The 27935-nt window shown below is 31.5% G+C and overlaps 2 protein-coding genes and 1 non-coding gene across 5 annotated transcripts; 2 read left to right on the top strand and 1 right to left on the bottom strand.

Moving 5' to 3' along the window:
• Positions 1–8787: 8787 nt before the first annotated feature.
• On the bottom strand, positions 8788–12101 carry LOC149375060 (uncharacterized). Of its 2 annotated transcripts, XM_089590366.1 has the most exons (3): positions 11722–12101; positions 11160–11538; positions 8788–9723 (listed from the first exon to the last, which is right to left on the bottom strand). In XM_089590366.1, the coding sequence occupies exons 2-3, from the start codon at positions 11522–11524 to the stop codon at positions 8817–8819; spliced, it is 1272 nt and encodes a 423-aa protein (XP_089446492.1). In that variant the 5' UTR covers positions 11525–11538; positions 11722–12101; the 3' UTR covers positions 8788–8816. The 2 variants fall into 2 exon arrangements, with proteins under 2 accessions (XP_089446492.1, XP_089446491.1); XM_089590365.1 differs by having other exon boundaries at positions 11160–12101.
• Positions 12102–12755: 654 nt separating this feature from the next.
• LOC106646424 (uncharacterized) lies at positions 12756–16586 on the top strand. Of its 2 annotated transcripts, none has more exons than XM_089590254.1 (3): positions 12756–13435; positions 13515–13752; positions 13863–16586. In XM_089590254.1, exon 3 carries the CDS (start codon positions 13974–13976, stop codon positions 14847–14849), a length of 876 nt encoding a protein of 291 aa, XP_089446380.1. In that variant the 5' UTR covers positions 12756–13435; positions 13515–13752; positions 13863–13973; the 3' UTR covers positions 14850–16586. The 2 variants fall into 2 exon arrangements, with proteins under 2 accessions (XP_089446380.1, XP_089446381.1); XM_089590255.1 differs by having other exon boundaries at positions 13495–13752.
• A 1596-nt stretch (positions 16587–18182) lies between these two features.
• On the top strand, positions 18183–18253 carry TRNAG-GCC (transfer RNA glycine (anticodon GCC)). The gene has a single exon. It is a non-coding gene; the product is annotated as a tRNA-Gly (tRNA).
• The last annotated feature ends 9682 nt before the right edge of the window (positions 18254–27935 follow it).

Below are 27935 nucleotides of genomic sequence, written 5' to 3'. Positions count from 1 at the left end.
CATCCCAACAACGCGTGCAACCCGACACCGCCACCGGAGTACGTCCAACTCGAACCTCTTGGAAGATCCGTCCTTTCGATTCTCCGAACCGTATAACGATCGGCTGATTTGCGCGAAAGAAGAAAAAAAAAAAAAAAAAAAAAAAAAGAAACCCGTCGTTTACACAATAGCAGGAAATCACACGACCTCTGATCCCGTGCCCCAGCTATCTCGGACGTATTGACAGCGGCGGCGCTCGAGATTATCATGCGCGCACGTTTCCACGCTACTTTTAGCTCGCATTATCGGAAAAAATAACAAAAAGAAAGAGAGAAAAAAAAAAAAATAAATAAAAAAAAAAATAAGAAGAAGAGATCGATCTTGCTCATCTCTTTCCCTCCTTGACGTGTATATTTGTATTATCGCGCGATAAGAGCTAAAACCCGCCGACTCGGCAACAGCAGCGTAAAAGTACGGTCCGTTCCGAGATAATGTGCACGATAAGGCGAGAGAACGAAATACACCACGCATCACCGGTCCTAAGTATGAAACGGGGGGGGGCCACTATTTCATTCATTGTTCATTTTTTAAAATATTTTTATGATGTACAAATATACACGTGACTGCCGTCGACTCGATCGTAGGTTTGTTCCCAGAATCCAGAGTTACCGATCTTTTGATGGAGAAAAAAAATAAATAAATAAAGAAAACTCACCTTGTCCTGTTTTTGTGTGCAAGAGACATCACGACCGGAGCACCACTACGTATACTTCAACGCGCCGGCAATACCGATCACTCGAGCCAAAGCCCAGATATGACACTGTTCTTGCATACTCTTTGAAGGATAAATAAAGTATCCAAGTGGATTCGAGGATGTACAACAATGAGTGGAAAAAAAAAAAAAAAAAAAAAACCAAGAGGGAAGAAAAAAAAAAAAAAGAAAATCCGCGAGACGAGTAGATCGCGACGCGGCGAGGGCAGACGCTCGACTGAGCGATAAAGTGGGCTTGATTGGCTTAATATAGCGCGATTGCCAAGGGGGGGCTGTAATTGCCCGCTCGTGCGCTCATTGGTCAATTTAGTTTAGCCGTATAGCCGTGCACGCACACGCACACCCACGCGCTACTCACACACGCACACACACACACACATGTATATATATATATACGAGGGTTTTGTCGCGTTAACAATATTGTATAAGATCGGCTCTCCCACCCTCTTCCACTTCCCTTGTGTTCCTCGTGTGTATAGGTATATTATCCCTATGTATACGTACGATGCTGTGCACGCACTGTTCACCAATAAAACCTCGCGTTAGTGTGCGCATGTATTTATACTTGATGTTGGTACATTATACTTTTCTCTCGGCGGCCTGCATGATATACACCCGCTCTTTTTATTCCACCTCCTCTCTTTTGAGATGCTGCGGGGGCTGACGATCGTTCATACAGACGCGCTGCGGGTATGCGGGGGATATATACGTGCATCAGGGGGACGCGCGCTTTTGGGCTATTGTCGTTTGCGTGAAGTATAATTACGACGATGGGAATATTAAGCGTGTCCGGTGGATAATGTGTATCCGGGCGAGGGGTTTTTGCCGGTTTTTCCCTATTGGAAATCGGTATCGACGATAGTGTGTTTGGATTCAGTTATGAGTGGGTGGATAATATTGTACCGATTTTTCGGGGCAAAGTGGTTTGCCGATTTTATCATGTAGTGTGATAGAACATTTGAAATATACGCGGGGATCGTTTCGAACAATGTCATGTGTCGTAAACGTGGATTTTGTTTTCGAAGCAATGACATTTGTTGACCGAAACATTTATGGTTTTATACGATATTAAGTAGGTCGTTTGATAATTATGTCTTAAGGTGACTTCGTTTAGTATCGTACCAAGCCAGAGGCTTCGGCGGGTTGTGTACATGCAATGAAACACGTTTGCTACCCATTTTTATGATAATTAGCTCACTCAGCAGCATCTGGAATTTAAATAAGTGCAACTCCGTAAAAAAAGTGTGGAATTATTTATCAAAAGGAAGAAAACAGTTGGATACTTTGTTGTATCTCAGCATTAATAGAAGCCGACAAAGTACTTCTTTGTCAATTTTCATCGAAGTTGTCAACATGTTATTTTTAAATACGTGATCCCGATGAATATGGACATAAAAGAGCTATAACTACGTCTTGGATTTACAAACTTTTTAGTATGAATCGTTCCAACGTCAAGTTTTGTAAGGACAACGCGTTGAAATAAGTGATTTTTTTTTTTATAATGAAGTTGTTAATCTTCATATTTATTTGTTTGCTAATACAATATCACCAACTCATTTTTATTTCACATGAGCATTTATTTATAAAAAGGACAAATAGCAACCTTATACAGGCCTTATTGATAACTTTTGTAGAAAAAAGAATCCTCTATGTTACCACGGCTTCTGATTTTTCATTTACTTCAGAGTAACATTTGGCTCGATATAATTTTGAAACTGTCGGATAAAATATAAGTTGGCTCAAATAAACTTGCCCTGGCATTATGCCTTTGTCGAATATATAATATCACTCTATATCCATATTCGTATTATTGCAGAGCACTTCCAACAAAACTTTTAAATTTTTTACAACTTCAAAAAATTGTGGATAACTAACTGTTCGTCATTGTGTGATGAGTGAACATTTTTTTAAAGTCAAAATTCATTTTCCATTGATTTTTCTGGATGATTAATTTTAGTTATCTTACTGAGAATTAAGTACTTAAAATTTTCACACGGCTTGATTAAGAGTTTTGATGTCTTGAAATGGTTAATATCGACCATTTAAGATTTTTGTAGCGTTTAATTATAAGTAAAACTATCTGTAGTAAAAAAGTGTGTTCGTAAATAATATAATTTTTGTTGAAAAGAGTCATTGATCTAATATACACTATAGCTTATAAAACTAGCTTTGCGCCAAAGAAATATAAACAAGTTAGTATTATTATTATTATTATTATTATTATTATTATTATTATTATTATTATTATTACCACATACATTACTGTACTGATAAGTATTATTATAGTATCTTTTTAATATTAAAAAGTAAAATAATATAACTTACGTATCGCTTACATGGGAGAACTCAACTTTGTAACTTCATTTGTCTTATCAAATTCAACAACCAAAACTGAACCAAACAATTAACCTAGAGTCAGGTTTAATAATAATAAAAGCAATAATAATAATAATAATAATAATAACAATAATAATTTAAATACTGATGAAGTTCATAAGTACCTGATAAATTTCGATGATAAAAAATTTGTAATAGTATATTTGGTAGTAAAATGCAAAACTCTAAAATGCAAATTTATCTACTCTTACGTATATGTACGGACTTAAAAAAGTCCCCGCAGAAATGAGAGCAAAAAACACGTAGACCAAAACAATCCTCACTTTTACTTTTTTTCTATTATTTATCTACATTTATTTATAAAAGAGATACAACTTTTGAGCGTTAGATGTTTATTCGTTCTTTGGTTGGTCAAGAAATTTCGATACACGTCCGTTAGGAGTGTGGGTTACTTAAAAACTGAGCAATGTATGTTTATTGAATATAAGAATATCGTAACATGGTTGTAGGTTTATTGTTTTCATAGGTCATTGGCCGAAAATATGCAGACTGTAAAACTTGTTTATACTCGAGTCACGATCGAGTGTAAAAACAAAATAACATTAATAAATACATAAATGAAGTATGTAACCTGGTCAAGTTAAACTTACCACAAATTCGATGCAGACACCTCATGACTAAATAATGACCCAGTACCAATTGGACACATTACAAAAGAAGATAACTGCTCAGTCCCAGCTCGATACGCTTTCTCTTTTCCAGCCCTAGTTTTTTAATAATCGATATAATTTAAATTAAAAAAAAACAAATAAATAAAAAATGAAAAAAATAGAAAGAGAAATCGATGTTGTTTGTTTTTACATTTGGATCTTTACTACATTTTTGGGGAAAAGTAGTGCTTGCCAGTCGAACTCTGTGATTATGTAAGGGTTCGCATGTAACACGCCACACTTTTATAAATCTGACAGTATAATTTACATTTCATGATGGTAGATGTATCAGCAATCAACTACTCACAAAAATTTTTGCAGGGCATATATTATTTATTTAGAAAAAATTTGTATTTAATAATTAATACTTAGATGTTAATCAGGAACGAAAGCCATCAGTTACAACTTTTCTTAAAACTTTTATTATGTTTTACCATGAAATTTATTTCCTAATTATTTTTATTGCTATGATATATGTCAGTAACAATTATTTTTTTCGTTTCCCAATATCGGAAAAAGACCTTGTACATCAAAAGTAAAATTCGAAACCAAAAGGTATTTAAAACAAAATATTGGCTAAAAATATCACAATGATATTGACATTTTGTTTAAACTACACATTAGTTTAAAGGATCTTTTTTTAGTATTAGAGAAAGTATTTATTAAATCGGCCCTTTCGAGTTACAGATATGATCGGATTACGTAGAGTGATAGAATCGCTTACCAGCATTGGTGGGCCAGTGCAATATACCACAATCAGGGCATTAAATCCCTCATTTGCATGATATGATACGTTAGCAATCGTGCATTTTTAAACAATTTGTTTTGATTTATAGAATATATATACTGATGGCATGCGTCAAAACTGTATAAAATTGTACAAAAACGTTTATCGATAGAATTTAGAGTAAGCAAAATAATTTTTTTTAATTTTTTTACTACGTTAAGCATTGATATTTATATATTTTTTAATACATGTAAAATTCTACTATGGGTATAAAATATACTAAAGTTTCCAATTTATTCAGTGAATGAGGAAAGTGATAATAAATATATATTACTGTATATATAAGTACCATATTAAAATAAGATCTCGCTTGAAACTTTATTTGTTTTGTTTGTAAAATTAACTAAATAATAACAAGCCTTAAGGGGGTTCCAGAAAAAAATAAAAAAATATTTAGATAACCCTGAAAAAATTACATTCTTAAAAGGAACGTTATATGTGCATATCAATTTTCAAATATTTTTTTCAGTCGTATTTTCGAAAAAAAAAATCATTTAATTTTACAATTTAACATATAATTTTATAAGGTCAATCATTAAATTATATTTTAACTACTATTTAAATAAATCAAAACTTGTTACAAAAACTTCTTATAGTTAAAAATAAGCTGTATTTTGGAAAATAATTAAACGAATAAAAAAAAAGTTACACAAAAAATCATCAAAAAAATTATGATTAATAAAATTCAGTTAGTGATCCCCATTAAACTGTATATCGAACTGTGAAACAAAATAATTTTTTATCTTGAAAATACTTCTAGAAAAAAATATTGGAAAAACTCATGTGCACACATTATGTTCTTTAAAAAATGTCATTTTTTTCAGTGTTACCTAGTATTTTTATTTTTTGCCGGAACCTCCTTCAAAAAAAGTTTAATAAATAAGATGCAATGTTTTGTGAAATTTCTCATATGAAGGCACGATGTGCACAATACCGTATGCTGCTAAAACTGACATGGCTCGCTACCACGCCACTTTATTGTTGTACAATTACTTTTGCTTCGCAAATTACCGAAGGATAATCGTAGTAGGACTTGCCCCTTCATTTTTAATTATTTAAGTTAGATAAATCTCTAATTGTCCAAGCAATACTTATTATTTTTATTCGAATTGGCAAAAGTATTTGTAATATTTTATACTTTTTCATTGTATATAAAATACAATGTAACTTCCAACTTGTTCACCGGAAAATATATTTTAACAACAAAAGTTACGATCCTGAAAGATTTAATGTTGTGCGGTATTAGTCCTCTTCTCGACAGTAAAGTAAAATTTTTCATTTGTATACGTATTGTTATTAATTGGAACGTGGTACCGTCTAGAGCAGGACCAAACGCAAAAACGTATGTACCAAAACTAATCTAATCTTCATGTTGTAAACTTCACGAATTAACTGTAATTCTTCAAACTTTTCTTCCGATACTTCTCCTGGCTTTCCAAACTCATAAAGTAGATAAGAGAAGCGTGCTCATGCCATTCATTTTTCTTGTACGATAAATTTTTTCGGAAATTGCTAGAAACAAACACGGGTTTATGGTTTCAACGATCCCTATACCAGATAATATGCAGCCATCTCTGTGTTAGTGTCCGTGGAGACCTCCGAGCCTCCGAGCAGCACTAAGCTTATATTTATGCTGAACGAATATATTGAGGCATGTCCTTGTACCTGATACAGTGGTTCCTCACTATGGACTTTTGGTGAAAGTTTAGCAGCTGCAACATCGCTTTTCATTGGCTGTGAAGATTTTTGACTAAATATGGCTGTCTCTTTCTGCTCTTTTATGACTATAATACATATATTCTTCATTTCTACTAAATATCTTATAAAAATCCATGGCAACACCTAAACAGCTTTATGTCATTAGATAGATTATATATTTTTCCATCTACCATCTCGTTTTTCATTAAGAAATATGATATTTTTTCTGAGATATCATATAGCTTACAACATAAATTTTACGACCTTCCGTGAGAGAGGTCAGAAAGTAGAACTTTTTAAAAAAAAGTGTGGTAGTAACAGAGTCTAAATTTTAGGAAAAATACTCATGGCATTTTTTAGTGTTTTCATCAAGTGAACAGTGTAAAATTGGTTGTTGTATGATTAATTGGATTGTCAGGAATCGGCATTATTTTTAACATTTTTTAACGTAGAATTTTTCGATCTACAAATCAATAAAGTCGAAAATTGCAGAATAAGATGTCACATCAGTCTACATTTTTCTGTAATTATTAAAAAAGAAAAAAAAATAAAAATAATAATCAATGAAAAAATTATTGAGGAAGGCTTGTGCGATTTGACACAGATTAGTAGGTATCTTGAATTATATGGGTCATCAAACATTCGAAAAAAGTATAAAAACAGGCAATTTCTCGGCCTATGATAAAAACCTATTAAAATTATTAAATCATTATGTACTATATCACTTAATTCAATGATTTCAAGAATTTATTTACCAGAACTTATAACAATAATTAAAATATTTGCGAATTCCATAATTACTAGAGCAACCGCAATAATACCCTTACTTATCCCTATCATTTTAGTGATTAATTTTAGCGTGATAGGACGTTAAACTCGAATTCATTGATACGGTGAAGACAAGAGAATAAGGTGTGAGCTTTCTTAACAATTTTTTAACGTAGTTGTATTTTTTAAATCTATTTTTTATGTCACGGGTACTTACGATGTTCTTTAAAAAATTCACCATTATTTTTTTTTTATTTAAGTAATAGAAAAAAAAAAAAAAAGTTTCTCTGGAAGGATAAATGTTAAGGCATTAAAAAATAAGAAAAATGTAAATATTAATATTTTGTTCTCTAAGAATCCTATGTTTAACATAAATTTAACAGAGTACTTGGTAATTAGACATTGATTTACCTGTGTGCCAATTTTTATGAAGATCTCACCATTATTTAAATTTGGAATACATATATTTGATATTTATGTCATGTATAATTCATACATGTATAATATATTGTTTCTAAATTCATGCTATTAATTTTATTTTAATAGTGAGATTTTTATTCAGTTTCAAAATTTGATACTCAAAACTTAATATTATAAAAACATTAAATATAAAATGCTCTTTAAATGAACGATGATTCATTAATTACTAACATGTATTAAAATGTAAACAAGTTTAATTGAAAAATTTAACAAATTACTTCAAATTCATTTTTAAAAAGTTAAAATACGTGGTAATAAATTATACTGTCTTGAAAAGTACATGAAAATATTTTTTGTGCGTTTGAATCATTCGTGTGAATTAAATAAAATTTTTTATACTGTGACAAAAATTGTATTTGTACAAGAGCATTATCAAAAAATCATAAATAAATTCATTCAATAAGTTAATAATTTTAATACTTATAATAGTTAAGTTTTGTATTTATGTAGTTATTTAAGTAGGGATATTTACAGGAGTTAGGAGATTTTTAAACTGTTAGTACTGGAGTAAGAACTATGTATGCAAAAATTCATATCAAATTACTGGAATTAGTTTTTTTAAAATTATGTTTATTAAAAGATATTACATTCCAGCGATGCTTTAACAAAATATTTTAGATGTATACTTGAAAATAACACTATAATCAGTATATTCGTAGGCGTGTTATTTTCGTTAGTTACAGGAATTTTATAAAAATATGTACACATACTCAAAAAACTGGAAATATAGAAATGGATGTCCATGACACTTAGCCCAAAAAAATAATGGATTATCAAAAATAGCTTGATGAAGAATTATCAAATTTTTCTGGGTGTATTTTTAACGAATAAACTGTTCTAATTTTTTAACGTCTTACTCTTTTGTTGAATTTTCTTTTTTTAAATTTATTATAAATAATGATAGCCATATATAAAAGAGTCTGACAAAAATTCTTAAAATTTTTTTTGACACCTTCAAGTATCAAATATTAAATTCCTATCAATTGATTGATATGATCACTTGTGATGATTTACTGTTTTGTTAAAAAACTTGAATAAATAGTAGAAAAATGTGTTACAATAATAATAAATACAGTAGAACCATGAAATCATGATTCCTAAGTCATAAAAAATTTGAGCTAACAAATTTTTCTCAAAAATCTGTAGAAAAATAGATCAATATACCTGGACATGGCTACATTTTTTAAAAATAAAATAATGTACATTTGTTTACACATACTTTTCATAAATTTATCTATACAATATAAACTGTTGCCCACAATTAATTCAAGGACTATATGCATACTTAAACGATGCTGTCGCGTATCAAATTTCGCAGAACAGCATTATTATACAATCGAAGGAAATGAAATAACGCATCGCTGTAAGTTCTTATGGTAAAAACATCGTCTTGCATTCTATGAAATACATTACGATCCATACAAATAACATTTTGGAGGCTTTTAACATCAATATTTCGCAAAATGGCATACGCTGTGGTATGATTGAAACAAAAAGCATGAAAATGATTGTACATAACATCAGCTGCTATGTATTCTAAGGTAGATCTAGTTACTAACATGACACATTTGACCATTATGTTGGCTTTATAAGTATTCAAATGCAATAAATGCTTTTTCAAAAATGGCACCACGTGCGTTAAAATTTGCTTATGCTGAAAAATATTTAGCAGAGATTCCGTACTTTTGTTTAAAATATCGAGTATAGAAATGTTCTGCAATTTCGTCGTATTCATGAATAAAACTTCAGCGACACTTTTGGCATAGAGTGGATGCGTTTTGCTTATTAAATCGATATCCTGTTCGCTGAGAGTCGACAAACTTTGTACCCGATTAAGCAGTGACTCTAAAATATAACCCGAGAGCTCATCCCTTCTCACTTGAACAACTTCATACTCGATCTTGTATTGAATCGTATCTCGGCATTCCAAAATTTCCTCGGCTACATCCTTCACATCCGCTCCGGCATCGACCAGAATTTTTACGATTTTTTTTCCTTCCATGGGGTCGGTGCACCGCGAGAATTTCATGAACGATTGAAGAAGTAAAGTTGTGCCATTCGAGTCCTTCACGTCGGGGTCTGTGCCATACTCCAATAACAAACGAGCACATTCGGCAGTCCTCACGTAATGCAGTGGTGCCATGCCCTGGGCATCGACCGTTTTTGTGTCAGCCTTTCTTCTTAGTAAAATCCTGAATTTAAAGAAATGTCGTTTAGTGCTTCAAATTTTGCGTTTTAGGATCGAAAATTGATTCGAAAGTTTTTTAAAAGGGACTTTTTGTGTTTCAACAAATTCGTTACGTATATTTTATTTACGTTTCTAATTTACTTCATGAGTGATCGTGATAATTAAATACAGTACATTAGTTAATTTCAAGTTATACAGGTTGATTATACGGATTAAATTTTTTGCAAGAAATGGAAAAATATAAAACATTTTGCAGATAGTTCTGAATGATTATTGAGAATAATTCTCGCCGAAAAAATATGTGATCGTGAAACGATTTTTTTTTAACAAAAATTTTTTTTTATATTTTAGTGATTCTACGATTATTTAAAAAAAATTCGTTAATAAAAAATTAAACGATTGAGGATTTTAATTTGCTTTTGTGATTTTAATTTGCATCTTCAGGTTTTTAATAAAGTGTCTACCGTTTTTGGCTCGAGTGATTTTGGCGCCAGCACTTACAGATTTAACCGTCGTAAATTTCAGATGATTTTTTATTTATTTTTTGTGTGAATTAAATATATATAATTAAAAAATAGCAACAGGATTTTGTAGCCACATGTTTTTTTTTGTTAAAAAAAATTACGATATAATTAACAATTTATAAAAGTGTAATCTTAAGCCTTGTTTTAGTTGTAGTTAACATTTTATATCTGAATTCAAGCACTATTCTCTTATGCTTAAATTTTTTTTCATCACAAAGTTCAAATTAATATCACATATTTCTGAGCTTTGTGAATGTAAAAATCGTATTTTTTTATTTTTTTCAAAATTACAAACTTTAAAAAAAATTTTGTTACGAAATGTTAAAACTTTTATTCATTTAACAAAATCTTAAATTTTTTACTAAATGTACAATAAAGTTTAAAATCATTCTAATATTATCTTTGGTATCATTGTCCAATAAATTTATAAATTTAAGTAAAACGAATTGTACATATACATTAATACTTGAGTGAAAATTAAATTCTTTAGTCAAGTTAAGAGAAAAACATGTTTAAAAAACCTTTTGTACATTATTATTTTCCTAACAGACAATTAATCATTTCAAATATTTATTTAAACATTTGAGGTTAATTTATTATATGTATTAAGTGAAAAATTGTTGATAACGTGACAAGAGTCTTTTTATTCGTTGTAGGATTGGTTAAGGTAAATCACCTATAGTTATCATGACAAAGTTAAAATAAACAATCAAATGCATTAAATTTCAGCAATACGATATGTTCATACTTTCAAATAAAGCAACTAAATTGTTATTAATTTAAATTAAGAAATTAAATTGAATAGTACGTAATATAATGTTGAATTTTGTCATTGTATAATGTTCCTTCTAGTACACAGTACAGAGCTAAATAGTGACTAAAAAAATGTTATTATAAACGATGAGATAAAACAAACCTGAGGGCGTTCATGTTGTTCCGTACAATCAGGACACGCAAAAAAGGTATTCCACGCGGATCCACACCATTCACGTTCACGACGTAGAAATACAAGTTTCGAGCAGCCTCGCTTGTCAAAACCAACTCCATTGCACTGTCCTCCCAGTCAAAATGAATTCCTGATATTTTCACCTGTACGAGCACGTTATTGTGCCACGGTTCAAGTTTTTGATTAGCTATTGCCATTGACAAATCTTCGCCAACTCGGCCGATGTGTTCAGAAAAATGTTTACAATCACTTAGCGATGAGTTGAGCCGCGCACAAGTATCAACCAATGCAGTCAACAAAATACGTTTGTTTTCCTCTTGCGCCGTCGACAACATTTTATCGATTCGACCTGCTTGCAAACAGTATGTTTTATGGCAGAAGAGATGATAGTAGAATGAATGTTTGTTTCTACTGAACACGTGTCAAGAACTTTTTTTCCGTTGCTATTTTCAGTAAATGATACTTCAAACGCTGAATTTGAATCGAATGAGACGAATAATGTTCCGATTTCGCGTCAAAGATTTGATCTTACCAGTTTGAACCTTCGTACCTAGTTAACTGAAGCTCCTGTTGACTTTTGAATTCACTGACGGAAAATTATTTCTTTATATACCTTCAAACTACGTCGTGTTTAAATTACAATAGCCAAGGGATGGATGTGCATCCCTGGAACTTTGCAATGTCTCACGAATCGGTTAATCCCTTTCGTTCCTGTACTTCAGATAAGCACTTTCTATTTGGCTACCAATAGCGATAAAATGGATGTGCAATCCTCGAACTTTGCAATGTCTCACGAATTGGTAAATCCCTTTTGTTCCTGTACTTCAGATAAGCACTTTCTACTTGGTTACCGATTTTAATGGTAAAACCTTTTGGGAGAACTTTCTATCGCTCTGTTCGAGTGAACTTTTCTCTTTAATGACATAGAATTTTCACTTGTTTTTTTTTGAGTAACTGGATATTTTCTTAACTTATATTATTCACTCGAAGAAATTTTCCCTCGAATATATTGCATTGCTTGTAATAGTTCATTGTTTATGTATGCAAGCCGAGTGCCACTAAAATTGTTTTAGAGTCAACAATAATATAACACCCGACATCAAAAAAATAAGCATTTCAAGTAGATTTCTTCTACTTTCAGCGTTTTTTTTTTTTTTTTTTTTTCCTTTAGACAAATAGTCCACGTGAGGAGCTTGCGACGTGCACCACTAGGTACGAAATCGAATGTATTTATTGGCCATTATGAATTAATGTTGACTGAATTTTCACTGTTCGCAGTGAATTTTCTATAATGTAAACTTCACGAGATAACGTTCAATAGATTCAAACAGTCCCGTCGAAAATCGACTGTTTCCACGCATGTATAGTGATTTAACGAGTTCACATGGACATTGGGGGGGGGGGGGCAAGTGCTGATTCACCAATAAACCGTTGCCCAACAAAATAGATGTACACAGCGCAATGGAGAAAGTATAACGTGAAAAATGGTCGTATAGCGCGTACAATGTTAAAGACCATTTGTGCCGTGCAATGGAAACGACAATACAAATATTGCGTTGAAAATTCGCGTAATAAATTGAAATGTTGTCAACACGAGTGCCAATCTATATACATTATAATTATTTCACCAAAGCATTACTTTGGCACACGTACGTGTTGTTGTTCGTTGGACGTTCTCGGTAACACCTACACACGCAGCTAAGTCGTGCTACATGCGATATTTGTACGCGTATTATAGTGTTGCCTCTGCCGCCGTATGGCCCATTCCCTCCATACAATATAATTGCGTTATTGGTGCACGCGGAGGTGGTAAGCTTATTGGCGGTGGTTTTGTGGCTATATGATTTATGGAACTCCAAGTGGCCCAAAGCTGCCGCCGCTTGACTCATCCAGAGGTGCAAAGGCGACGAGCCAGCTTTCTTTCTAACCAAGAGAGTTGGCCGAGTGACTCGTGCTTGGGGTTCACAAAGGTGCGAGCTCTCCTGTTGCCGCGTCGACCCTCGGAGTGAGATACACTGCCGATTGATGTGTTTCGAACTTTGTGCACGATCACGGTGCCGGTCCAAGTGGTGTTTAGCAACAGTAGTGTTGGTCAAGGTGTGACGTTAAATTAAATATTATTGTTATGGTGGACATTTGGCAGTTTTTGTTACCTCAAGAGTACCTATACAGCGCCGTCGTAGACCGCGACCCGTTGACAACCATAACGATCCTCGTCTCGCTGTTCGAGAGGGCAATCGAAGCTCGTAAGTTGCAGTGACTCACTCTTTTTTATTTATTTTTTGTTTATTTTAATGTAAATTAGATTTATGTTTATTCATCCAGTTCTGAGCGCGAAAAATCCATGCACGCTGAGGCTTTGGGAGTACTCCGAGGGCTCGGAGCTCGATAAATATGAACAAATTCGAGCGCCACAAGTATCGATGATTAAGATGAGTCATGGACATGACAAGTGATTTCAAACGTTTTTTTTTTTTTTTTTTTTTTTTATACATAGGGTCGTCACTGAGAGTCACTTCGGTAAATACAAGTCCTCGTGCTTCCGGCAACTTGGAATAAAGAGGTGAGTTTTATCATACAGTACCACGTGTCAAGAAGCACACACGCGCACACACACACTTGGTTGTACGTGGCAGCAAACCGTTTGACGTCAAATCAAATTTTGATTTTCAGCTGTTGGTAGAAACCGCACTCATCGAAAGCAGTAAAATCTATTGTAATAGTAATTAACCACACCGAATGAAGCTGTAGAGTAGTCGATGCGCACTGGAGTCATCGGAACAAATGAAACCAGCGATGGAGATAAACAAGTACAGCGATAAGGGCCATTTTATGCCCGACTATTATGACCAATTAGATTCTTACGGGAGCCAGTGCATGTACGAGTGCATTAAAATCTTCAAATGCCACGACTGTGGCAAGTCCTTCGCTCAAAAGGACGATCTCGCGGAGCACATTCAGGAGCACGAGGTTGACAGAAAATACAAGTGTGAAATCTGCGAGGAATGCTTTTTCGACGAGGGTACGTTTCGAGAGCACAATCGCACCCACGAGAAACCCCGCGAAGAAGCAACGCCCACGATAAAAGTGAAGGAGGAGGGCGGCGGTGGACAGCGCCACAGGTGCGAATGTTGCAACAGGACGTTCACCTGCAAGAGCCAATTGGACAATCACGCGGGTATAACTAGGTGCGAGTACATCCACAAATGCCACGCGTGCCAAATATCGTTTGCCGAAAAAAACGATCTCATTGAGCACATTAGGAGCCACGAGGGCGAAAAACGATTTAAATGCGAGTACTGCGGCAAATCTTTTTCCGAGAGGCGCACTTTGAGAATACATGTGCTCATCCACACGGGCGAAAAACCGCATGACTGTAAATTTTGCCACAAATCATTCCGTCGGGTGTCCCAACTTAACGTGCACACTCGCCTCCACACGGGCGAGCGACCGTTCATGTGCCACGATTGTGGTAAGACGTTCATCGTGTCGAGCAACTTGAAGGCCCACACTCGCATCCATACGGGCGAGAGACCATACAAATGTGATATTTGCGGAAAATCCTTTCCTTTCATGGGTAGTTTGAAAAGCCACTATCAAGTCCATCAACATTTTTATGAGTTTATTGCTAAGAAAAATGATCTTGCGGGGATTCACTAACCTCACTGCTTAGGGCAAGTGAGTGACTTAACGCCGAACTATTTTTTTTATCTTTTAGGATCGTTTCTCGACATTGGTGGATTGAAACTCCAAGTAAACTATTATAACGTTGTCACTTTTTGGCCATACATTAAGAATCTCAAAATTTTTACATCAGGGTTAATTACAGGGTTGATGTTATTTTTTTTTACGTGGAGTTCTCCCAAGTTGTATGAACAGCTTTGTGAGAATCTAAAAAAATCGATGGAAATTGATTTATAAAATTTAATCGGACCCAATGGTGAGTTCCAATGCCCTAAAATACTACTGAAACCGATGGATTATTTCGGTGTTGGTTCAAGTCAATTGAAACAAATACAAACAAATTTTTTTTTTCTCCACGTGTGGTTACTAGTTAAGTATTTTAAAACCCATACTTACATCTCAAGTAAAATTTCAATCGACTTCAATGGGACGTTTGGCGTATTTATAATTTTAATCGTATAAATAATATTTAAATAAACGAATCGAGTTTAATGGTAAAAAGTAGCATTGAAGTTTATCCATTTGAATCGAAGTTTTTTAAACCAATGAACTTCAAATAGCGAATAATACTAATTTAAACTAATTAACTTTGTTGGTTATATTTTTTTTCGCTTTTGTTTATTTTTCCAACTAAAGTAATACGAGCTAGAATAATTAATTTAGTTGGATATATGCTATTTAATATATATCGACATGATTTATTTAAAAAAAAACTTTATAGTTAAAGAATAATTGTTAAATACGCAAAACTCGCAGCAATAGCTGTTTTCAGCTAACTTTTACTAAATAAAATATTGATAAGAATATAGCAGTATAAATCAGAATAAAAAAATCGCGCGAAACCCCTTTCCTTATATGGTAGAAAAAGAAACGAAAAAAAAAATTTAATTACTACTTACTAATGAACTAGATAAACTTAAATTTTAACTTAAACTTAAACTTTACTTACTAATGAACTAGATAAACTTAAATTAGTAAAAATTCATTTTCAAGCCAATTAATTAAAATGAATAGTAAAGATAAATACTTTGGTTTATTCAGTAAAGGTAGAAAAAATTACCATCCATGTTGATTGAAACAAATTTGAAAATTATTTTGAAAGTCGATTGATTTGGTCCGATTTTCAATGTTGATTAAAGCTAACAAACTTTAGTGTCAATTTTTACGATTTAAATCAATTAAAAATGAAATCATCTATAAATACATTTGAAATCAATTCATTTCAATCGAACACATGAGTTTTTGCATTCCTATTAATAAAAAACTTTGAAATTTAAAAGATGCGACTTATCTGTCTCCCTAGAAAATAGTTTATAAATGTATCCATTAACAAAACATTCACCAACATTTACAATATACTAACATTTCATTAAAAAATATTAACTGGAAAGATACATGTATACATGGAGATATGAATATGTATCTGTAACAATAAGTATTTTTATCTGTTTAAGTAGATCTAGTGGGTAATTTATTGCTCTGAAGCACAAATTATTATTTTTATAGGAAATAGATCTGATATTCGTGATTCCTATTTTAAAAATAACAGTGGCAAATTTATCATCTTTGCCAAAGAATTACTAGCAGCCATAGCTGTAAATCATTTTTTTTAAATTTAGACTAGTACTAATGTTATTAAAAAAAATACTGTAACTTGAAAAAATATTTTAACAGAAAAAATTTTAGTTTAACTTAATTTACGTTGTTTTTATTTATAAGTAAGCCTTTTTTTAGTGAGTATAATATTTTTCATTGTTGTTGTAACTATCTATCTAATAAAACAGCGATTTAGTAAACCATTGTTTTTAAAAATTAAAGCACAAGTACTAAGATTTACGTAAAAATGTCAATAAATGTATTTTGCAAATTATTTTGAGAGTACTGTTTCTGCATACCCTTCACATGGTAGTAAATAATGTCTATAATTCTTAGAGTGGCCTTTGGATTTCAAACTATAAACACCGGAAGTCGAAACTTGGTTGTTTTTGAGGTATGCGTATGATGGAAAATTGGTGAAAAATCACCCGCCTATCATTTTTTTGTTGGATATTTTAATTTTAATGCAATATTTACATGATAAAATAAAATTATATAATTTTCATCAGCTTAGTTACCAATTTTTTTTGTTTGTTTACGATGGAGATGACCGAGTCGTCTAAGGGGAACTTTGCAAAAGAGGCCCGTACGAAATATCCACATACTTGGAAAAAAGGATGGTAATTAAGGAAAAAAGAAAAAAAAAATATAGTAGAGATTAGGGAAATAGGATACGTAAAAATCCTGCAAGTGAAGTTTTACGTAGAATCCACACGCTATCCGATAATAAAGCATCCTGCGGCAGTAACTGGGGCTCTACCCCATGTAGCAAATATATAGCAAAATGTAAGATTTTTTAAATAGTTTTTAGAATATGACAGCCAGGCGCATGCGCACTAACTACAGTGCATGCGCTTCCTAAAAACTATCGGAAAAAAATGTATATTTTGTAATGTATCGTTTATCTGGGTAGAGCTCCTGGTTCAAAACCAATCCTACGCGAATCACTTTGAATTAGAGTATAATTGTTTAGTTTTCGCTGGTAGGTTTTTTTTTCTTTTCTAAAAAAGAAAAGTTAGGAGAAAGTCGTCTTTTAAAAAAGACATTTTTTCAAAAACTAATTTATGAAAATGTACAGTAATAATTTTTTGCCAACTATTAAATGTTTTGACAAACATTTTTTTATTTCATCGAAAATCATGTACGGCAGGCAAAGTACATGAAAAAAAAAATTTGGTGGCTTCATCCGAATATAATATGGGACCATATGTGGCTCTCAAGCTATAATGGGGTAACACACAAAACTAAAAAATAACGAATAAAAAATAAATATCGAAGTTATGAATAGAAGGGTTTCTGTCACATGTTTCATCAAAGTCATTCGATAAGACCGCAATTTGAAAATAATCTTATCTCTTACGAAAGATGGGGAACACCAGTTGTCTAACAGTGAAACTATTTAAGCTATTTAGTTTTAACTCGTTACAGAGGAAGAGAAAAGAAAACAAATAGAAATTTATAACTCCTATTGATAGGAATCACTGTAAATAACAAGTATCAGACATGCGAGTGAACTCTGCAGAGTCACAGTACGATTACGAAAGCAGGACGCGCTGGTGTGGATGATAGTATAGAAGACGACGACGAGATGCAATCACGAAAGATCGGTAGGCATACTTGTGATGTGCAGTACTTATATGTATAGCGTAAGGGCTATTTCAAAGAGAAAGTCTGAGGCTATAAACATGCACGATATAGTCGCCGCGGCCACGAGCATCAGTGGTTCAATGGTAGAATGCTCGCCTGCCACGCGGGCGATCCGGGTTCGATTCCCGGCTGATGCATTTTGCACTTTTTGCAATTTTTTTGCACTTTTTTGCCATTTTTTTTCACTTTTTTTTGCCATTTTTTTTCACTTTTTTGCCATTTTTTCGATCCTGTGCGTACATTTTATAATGTTCCCGTCACACAAGAAGCATACCTGTATTACAATTCTCTCAGATTCGATGATACCGATGAATCCTTCATAATGATTGTCCCGCAACTGGAGCTTTTTTATTCGTTATGTGATTGGTTGAGGCATGTCACGTGTTTTCTTTATCAACAACTGTGATAAAATAAGTTACCAACGTGAAAATAATTTAGACCAATTTACTATTTTTTGTCTTAAAATAAACAGTTAATGAGTTTATTAGTAAATTTTAATTTTCTTTAAGCAAGCTTTTATTTATTAAACTAAGTAGTAGTAACGAACTTAAGTAACCATTATGATACTACTAGTAAAAGCTTAGACTGTTTAGGCTTTTATCTTTTATGATGTATTTATGCTCTAATATCTAAACAATAAAACTTACGCATCTCAAGCTTTTAGTTGTAGTCTCATACGAATGCCTCAAAAAACATAGTATATTAAGCCAATAGTTTGGAAAGTACTACATCCTTCACGGGTAGACTTCCCGACCTTCAAGTTCATTCTCGCTGGAGGGCCGAAAGTGCACTCAAGATCGTGAAGACCAAGGTTAAACAAAGGTTCGCATTAAAGGTTGTGCGATGTGCAGGGCAGCAGCCATGGTGGGGTATCAGGAGGCGAAGCCCCAGGTAGGGGGTAGGGGGGCGAAGCCCACCTCAATCAAAATACTAAATGATTTTACAACTTTTTTCTGAATCAAAAAAAAATAAACTTAGGGTATCATAAAAATTACAACCAGAAAGCAACATTGTGCTAAGCTCTGTCCTTGTAAAAACCATACTCTGTAATTAATTTTATTGGTTGTTGAGCGCTATACTGAAAATATAAACATGTATATATATTCTTTGTTGCGCTGTATTTTTATACTTAAACTAATGTAACACAATGTTAACTTTCTCCAGTAGTATATTGGCATACGTAAAACTTTTTTTCGCAGCCATACTTCTCCGTGAGCAAATTCTTCAAGGCAAAAAGGGTAATAAGACACGACGGACACAGCAAAAAGGGTGAGACGAGAATATTTAAAAAAATACGAGTTCACGAGTTCAAAGTTTATAGAACATCAGTTCTCACGAGTATTTGTTCTTACACATTTCGTAGGGGCGACGGCCCGATTCGGAGCCTTTGGCTCAGCCGAACATCCAGGTTGGATACTCCTGGGTTACAAAAAGGCACTGAAAGTACTTTCGGCCCTTACTTTCCGCTCGAAAGGTATAGAAAAAATTATTTTCTACTTTTAAATTTATTATAAGCTTTTTAAAGATCTTAATTTATTTTTAAATTTTCTATAGTCCTGTCCAAACAATGTTTTTTTATTAATAATATTAAGGTACGGAGAAAAAGACAATTTTATTTTTCAGCTAAAACTATACTGATGCAATAACTTTCAGATATTTAAGTAAAGTATAAAATCAATTTGAATAAACCGAATAATAACAAGTGTACGATTTATTCGAATAAAAAAATTATTTCTAACCATATATCTAGATACAAAATAAGTAATATATATTTTATTCAAATCAACTTTTTAATTCTATTTATGTAAAGAATAATAATCATTAATAGGTCTTTATTAACATTTTATTGAATATTAATATAAATAAACTTACAATCGTCTGGTGAAATTGATATTTGTATTCATTCAAACAAATTTAAAATCAATAGAAAATATTTTTTTATATTTATTATTTCTTTTACAACACTATAACTTATTTGAAACAAACAAATCATGTTTTTTAACTTGCTAGTAATTTTAGACGTACTTTGTGCGATCTCCATTGTTGACACTATTTTTATACTTATGTAGAATAAAATCTTGCATACATTTTTTTCTCGTTTTTTCATCCCTACAAACTGTCATTCTATATTTTACCCATACAATTTTTATGTTTATCATCAACCATATTATTTGTCTTTTTTTCATAAATTTTAATGTAAAACAATGATATACCCAATATTTTTTGAATTCTTCTTTATTTTTTTTCTTCTTGAACGCGCTTCGTGTGATCTGACTTATTGTGATCACTTTTATATTATTTAATAATCTTACCACATTATGAAAGGGGCACACAAACATGTCCATTATTTTTTGTCTTCCTAAACGTACACATACACTCTAAATTCTAATCTTGCAAAATTTTTGTTACCACCAATTACATAAATCTTATTTTAAAGACAACTATCATTTTGAATATAATATCGGCATGTAAATGATTAAGTAGTCATTTAAAAATATTTTTTCTAAAAAAAATCTATGTGACATAATATTGTTACGTGGGAAAGAATGGGAAAGTGTAAGGGATATTTGAAAATTACGTGTAATTTTATTAAGTCTTAAATTAAATAAAGTTTTTGGTATGAATATTTTTTCAAAGTATAAACATCAAGTAGCATTACTTTTGATCATACTCGTATGATAAACTAATTTCATTCTAATTTTTTCTGCAATTTAATGCAATTAATATTTGACAAATCCTGCCAAAAAATAAACTTGTAAGTTGAAATCTTTTGGAAACTGTTCATTTTACCTTTTTGCTTGTAAAGCAGCGAGTTACCATAAAATAATTATTTATACTATAAACTTCAGTAATATTTAAATATAATTCAGCAACTGTTTGTAACTATGAGCGTTAATCAACCAAAATATTTTGTACTATTCTGAACAAAAAGATAAATGATATCTTCACTGTCAAAATGTTGTTGTTTTAAAAATTTTACAATAAAATTCGTAATCAGGGATCCAATGAAAATAGACCTGATTAAGTACAAATATATGACCGCAAATAACTGGAGTGCCAGAAAAAAAAAGTACGCAATACTCTTTTCCGCCCTCGGGTGGTTTTGGGAGGCTGGTACTTCCTCGGGCGAAAAAGCAGTTTTCCAGAACTCGTTCGAAAAGTCTCCTTTACGAACCTCGTTACGTCCCTCACCTTCGGCTCGGGCCGCAAACCTCTCGGTTCGCAAACAGAGACTTTTCAAACTCGTAGGAAAACTACTATTATTAATTTTTTTTCGTAATAGTGTGCGGAGAATGGGTGTTTTCCACACTATTTTTAGTGCGGCACATCAAATTTCCCACACTGATCATGAAAAAAGTGTGTGGAAAACTATTTTCCGGTGTGCGGAAAAGATTTTTTATTTTCCAGTGTGCGGAAAATCATTTTCCACACTCCTGAAAATATTTTTACAAAAATTTCTAAAAAATTAACGAAAAAGTATAGTTAAATAAAATTGTAAAATTGTAATAAAATTAGGATTATTTATATAGTTTTTAAAAAGTAAAAATGATTTTTTTTTTTGAAGAACGATTATTTTATTTGTTTTGTAGTCAGGGGGGCTTCGCCCCCCCGTGCCCTCCCACCGGGGGCTTCGCCCCCTGGTCCCCTACCGGGGGCTGCTGCCCCTGGACCCCGCACAACCTATCTTGTAAATTAATTATTTTTTAATTTATGGTCAACTAATTTTTAATAATTCAGAAATTTATTATATTAATATTAATTGTATCCAACTCATACGGATGAATAATGCAAAGAGCATAAACTTCAAAATCATTATTTAAATTACTTATTCTACTATTTATATCAATTTTCCTCACACATATTACGAAAAATGTTGTACGTAACTCGTGCGGATGATTTCCCGTACTCGTGTGATTAACTCGCACTCGTGGCCGATGCCAGTAACTGCGTCAATCACAACTCGTGCGGGAAATATTTTATTCCACACTTGTAACGTAAATAACTATTCCATTTTTTTATGGTGTTTCTTGGAGAGGATGCCTGGGTAGCATCAAAGCATTGAAATATGTAATTACAATCTAAATTTAATTTGCTCCATCTACCATTCATACTTTGTTAAGCTTTATTTTCATTTGACAAAAAAGTAAGGGACGAGACGATCTCATCAATTATGTTTAATAATAATTTATAATTTTTTGTATAATATGCGACTTTTGGTTGATACTAATTTTAATTCAGTACGATTTAAAAATCACAAAATTTTCATGAAGATACAATTTTTTTAATAAAACGAAAAGTATGAATATTTAAATAATGAAACTTATAAACAAAGCTGCAACACAAGATCAAGAGTTTCGTATTTATCAACCTACAAATCATTGCTTTTTTTTTTTTTTCTTATGTTGGTAGAAAAAACAAGTAAGTGAACTAAAGTTGTCATGTTACGTATGTAAGAATAAACATTTAATACATAATTTTTATTAAAATGATTATTCCTGGATTTAGGGTCTAAAGAGGTATTTCACAATTTGTTTAAAGTTAATCATTTTTTTATTTTTCATAAAGTGTGTTTAAAAACAATATCTGTATAAAAATCGATGAAACAACATCGCGTTGTATATTAATCGAAATAGAAAAAAAAAGATTTAACTTTATTATTAAGATGAATTTCCGAAGAAAAAAAAAACAAGAACAACAATCCATCGATGATATGTAACCAATTACGTCTCAGCGGGTAAAGTAGCAGTGCAACGATGAATCGAATCATATCACCATGGCATCACTACTTAACACGCGGAGCCGATTGTTATGTGTTTATTCACTTTGTTGTTGTTATTTTTCCAAACTCAGTCACGTGGAAAAAATTATGTTGTAAGCTGGCCATGGTGTAATTTTATCCTAATTATCTGGTTTTTCTTTATCAAGTAGTCTTTACTTTCCATGTTTATAGCCAATCTATGTCCATCGGAACAGGTTCCGAAAGATCCATTTCCTTTGTTTATACGAGAAATTTATTTATTTTAATTTTTCAAAATTCAGTGGAAGCACGGAGTTTGAACGTCAGAACATTTCGGTATTGCGAATGCAACGACGGACGTGGAATACTAACGCCCATTGTTGCGGTCACAAATTTGAAACACCCGGCAATAATTATTTATTCCTTGTTTCTTAGATCACCTGTGGAGGAAAAAAAAAATTTTGAATTTAACAATAGTATTTAATTTTGTGCACTATAATAAATTAAACTTTATTAGAGTTAATTTGGTATGAAATTCGACGATCGAATTACTTGTGATACAAGACGTAGGTTTAAAACAAATTTCAATATGCAAATTTTATTATAACTCACTTGAAAAAAAAAAAAAAAGTAAAAAACATTTTCAGCCTATATGGTTCACATCTGTTGCAGTTGGTACCTAAAAATAAAGTAACATTTTTTATTTATTAAAAAAAAATATTTCAACAGAAAAATATCCTATAGTTTTTTTGTAATGCAAAAAATGTACTGTCTTTATTTATATAAAATTGCAAAAAAGGTAGTACTTTTTGCGTAAACTTTAAAAACTACCCTTTTTCTCTAAAAGGTGGATTAACATGATACAATTTTAATTGTAAACACATATTTTAGTTTATCAAATCCTTGGAATAATATGTTAGAATATACCATATCCTTTAATTATAAATTTTTCAAATACGAGTGATCAAAGCTGTAACTAATAGTATTTTTAAAAAAACGTCAAATATTAATTAACTAAAATACTAAATCAACTTTTAAAAACTAAATAAAATGTACTAAAAGCTTCGATGAATTATGTAAACATTTTTGATTGAATACTTTTCTTTCGAAATCTATTACTTGAAATTAAATAATTCCTACTTCATCCATTTAAACTCATTAAAATTCATTTATTCAATAAACATCGTTTTTATTCAAATTAGTTTATCTGAGATGAAAAATATCACATTTGTTTCTAATTAAACATGAAGTAATGCATTTTATCTAAATAGTGAATTTGAATAAAGTAATTGGGCGACATGTTAGAGATTGCGTTCACTTGTACTCAAGTACCGGACCATTTTCTCTCTACGTGTTTATCATCTAGAGCATCCAAATCAAAGCTCGTGCGAAGAACAATAGGTACAGAGGCGAGCCAGAGTGTAAGTGCTCATGTATAGATTCTGAGGGACACGGGCTCGTATGAATGAATCGGATGAATTGCCAAACAATGGACGGCTGAGCTTTTGCCCGAGCTCACCCGCGTTTTATAATAGGAGGCATTTGATTGATGCACAACGAACGTGACGTTGAATTTTATAAATTCTTTTGAAAGTACCCTTTCGTCACGCTGTTTTTCCTACGTTAGATTTTTTTAATTTATTTATTTTTTTTATTTATTTTTTATTTTTATTATGACCCTATATTATTGATTACTCTTTAAATTTAAACAGCGAAATTCCACTAGTTAATATTTAGATGTATGTGTGTGTACGATGAGAGAGACACTGCAATATAAATACTGCTTGTGTCGGTTGATATTTGATTGAAGAAAAAATGTGAAAATTCTATTTAGTGAAAAATGTTCTACGATTAAAAAATGAAACAAGTACATGTTATATACACTGTCGTACAGAAGTTGATTTACTGTGTATTTAATGGTTATAGCATAATCTTGGCTATTTTATGCAGTATAAAATATTCGGTGATATCCATCTGACTGTTGTGGTATTTTTTTCTACGCTACTGAATATTTAGGAGGTACCATAAATTATAATTTTTACATTATTCATTATAAATTGATATTTAATTATAATATAAATGTTATAAATTTATATTTAATGATAATTTGTATATTATAAATTAATATTTGATTTTAATTTATAATTATAAATTATAACTTTTTAGAATTTTATTTAATCCCATAAAATTACGTGTTTCAACAGGGGACTATAATACTACATGTTTGACCTCTTTTGACACTATAATTTACCATCAATTATGCTAAAAAAAAGTTTTGCTAATTAAAGTATAATTTTAAAATTTTCTAATTTACATTATTTTATCATAATTTGTAGAGCTCATGTGCCCGTAAGGCAAAAGGATTGGTTATATATTAAAAACATTTATGACATTTTTACAATAAAAAGAAAATAAAAAAAAAAAAAAACAATTAATAAAAACGAGAGTTTACACCATCCAAATTGACAAAAGCCACAAGATTTATTGTTCGAGACTTTGGTCAGGCCATATATTCTACATCGATTACTTAATCTCGTCCCTAACGTTATTATTCGTAAAAAATAAAAAATGAAAGAGTGTTTTATACCCATTGAAACGTCCACAAAGGATAAGTAAAAAACAGGGATTTCCTAAATTAACTACGTTCCACCACTACGACTATCGATTGTTGAAAACTGCGCTTATTACGAATAGCCTCGAAGGACCCTCGATTTTCAATATCTCCAAAAGTATACGTGTTCATAGTACAATACAGTCACGGTGACGTTCGTCTTTCCCATGCGGGTTGACGGTGGGTCAGCGGCCACACCGATGTGTCATCGAACGTATGATACTTCCTACATGGTACGCGCTATTTTTCATTTGTGCGGGTTATTGGAAGGTGAGTATATCAGCTGTTTGGACGATGGCATCTTTTTTTTTTATATAATATTAATGTTTGTTTAATATACAATGGTACAGTAACTTTACATTAAATGCGCTGTACTGAATAATCTACGACACATTTGATGAGTGCCAAGAACATAACTATTACGGTGGTGGATACCCGAAGTAATTTTGGACGATGGCATCTGTATTAGGTACTTATGATATTGTGCAAATAAATTTCTTCACTGATATTTTGCAAAACATTGTGATTATGTTACTTATGGATTTACTAAAGTTTAAGGAGATTCAATGGTTTTCTTATTACGAGTAAAAACCAGTGAAATTTTTAACAGTACTATTCAGAGTATGAAGAGACTGTGCGAGTTCTTTGAGAATTTTTAGCCACGGCTTTCTTTATTGATGAAATTTCAACTCCTAATACAAGCTTTTGAGGATAGCAATGTATTTAGGCTCCATTTTCATTAATAAAAAAATTTGGTGTAAAATGTATTTTAAAAATTGACACAGTTTCCTAACATGAAAATTGAATACCTAAGAGTAAAGTACAACGAAGAAGAAAAAAATGGAATAAATTCCATCGAAAATCGCTACAATGAAATTTTTTTATTTTACGCAAAATGTGATTAAATGGTCCCGTTGAGATGCCCCTCGTGTATAGGACATTTGTATAAGTATCAAGATCAGATGAATTACAATATACATAGAAACGAAGAGAAAAAAAACCATAGGATAAGCAATGAAGGATTCAAAGGGAAGAAAAAAAAAAGAAAAAAAATGTGAATCAAAGCGCTGCACGTATGAATATTTTATTCGATATAAAAGAACTGATGCCCTATATTACTGGCTCAGACGTCGTATCCATTGAACGATACGGTACGTAAGTTATGTACAATTGCCGTTTCCGTCTTTTCACGCACGTCCCCCTTTTAGTCTCACGACTCTCACGAGTCAAAAGATGACTATTTACTCTATGTAAACTTTTACATATTATATGCTTACATAATACGTACTCTGGCATTTGTGGGAAGTACAATAATTGTGACGTTGTAGCAACTAAGGAGTAAAAAACGTTTTATTACTCCTTGGCAGTAGTCTATCCTTTTAAATTATGCATCATTTATAATGCGTTGTTTATTCATTTATTAAATGGCAATCGTACTCGTTTTGAACGTCTCAAAATACAGCTATAAAAATTATAATAATTTAAAGGTTTTATTTTACTTTTTTGTGAGATATTTTGAAATGAGGAAGTTATCTCAGCAAATAGTTTTTTATACAATTGTCAGAAATTTTTTTAAATTCTCACTAAAGTTAGTAACTGATAATGATCCATGTTTTTAAGGAATATTAAATACTCTTAAATATTCTACAAAAATTCTAATTAAAATCAGTTGGTCTTGTAATTATTCAATTCAAATAAAACATTAAGAAAATCATGTATTTATCATACTTGAATTTAAATATTATTATGATTTTTAAATTAAAAGTTTGGAATAAACCAAATCTGTAAATTTTTTATTTTTGATAAAATTCATTAATTAAAAAAAGCATTATCCATCACTGAAAACACAACGAAAAAAAATTCAATATTTCAACAAAAATTTTTATTACTAAAAAATCATAAATTTTGAAAAAATAAATATGAAAAGTACCCTATTGTATTTAATAAAATAAATTAGTAGTTATACATTTATTTTTAAAATTTTAGCCAAATACAATCTTAATGAAAGTTAATCAACTGAAGTAAAATATAGTAAAAACTAAAGTAAAGTTTTATAGTAATATAATTTTTTTTAAACATTGGATTTGGAAGAAAGTAAACAATTTTTTTTTCTTTTTTTTCAATCCTGCAAACTGTGATTTTCAAGTATTTCAATTTATACACATCTGGTATTTGTTAAAATAATCGTGAATAATCTCAATTGTTTCTTTTAAAATTTGCTCTTTCATTATAAATACAATTATAAGCCAGTGTGCATATACGATCAAGCCATGCTTGATATCGTTGAAAATTGTTTAGCATCGACGCAACGACTATTATTTAAAGCGAGTAGTAGTCAATACGCTCTGTACGAAAGTAAAAATATATTCTTTGATTTCGTTACCAACTAGTTGAAGAAGAAAAAATGAAAGAAAATAATTTGTTTGATGGATTTTAGTGTTCAATGAGCGACGAATGCACTAATCTACTT

This window comes from Copidosoma floridanum, unplaced genomic scaffold, assembly GCF_036245765.1.
Source record: "Copidosoma floridanum isolate Cflo_tuat_1 unplaced genomic scaffold, Cflo_Japanese_pri ptg000012l, whole genome shotgun sequence".
Taxonomy (NCBI): domain Eukaryota; kingdom Metazoa; phylum Arthropoda; class Insecta; order Hymenoptera; family Encyrtidae; genus Copidosoma; species Copidosoma floridanum.
This window is presented reverse-complemented; position numbering and strand designations above follow the sequence as displayed.

Coding starts and splice junctions, on each gene's coding strand:
- LOC106646424 (XM_089590254.1), top strand. CDS start 13,974: ATGAAACCAGCGATGGAGATAAACAAGTACAGCGATAAGGGCCATTTT.
- LOC149375060 (XM_089590365.1), bottom strand. CDS start 11,524: ATGTTGTCGACGGCGCAAGAGGAAAACAAACGTATTTTGTTGACTGCA. Junction 9,724..11,159: donor AACAACATGAACGCCCTCAG/GTTTGTTTTATC, acceptor CTTTAAATTCAG/GATTTTACTAAGAAGAAAGG.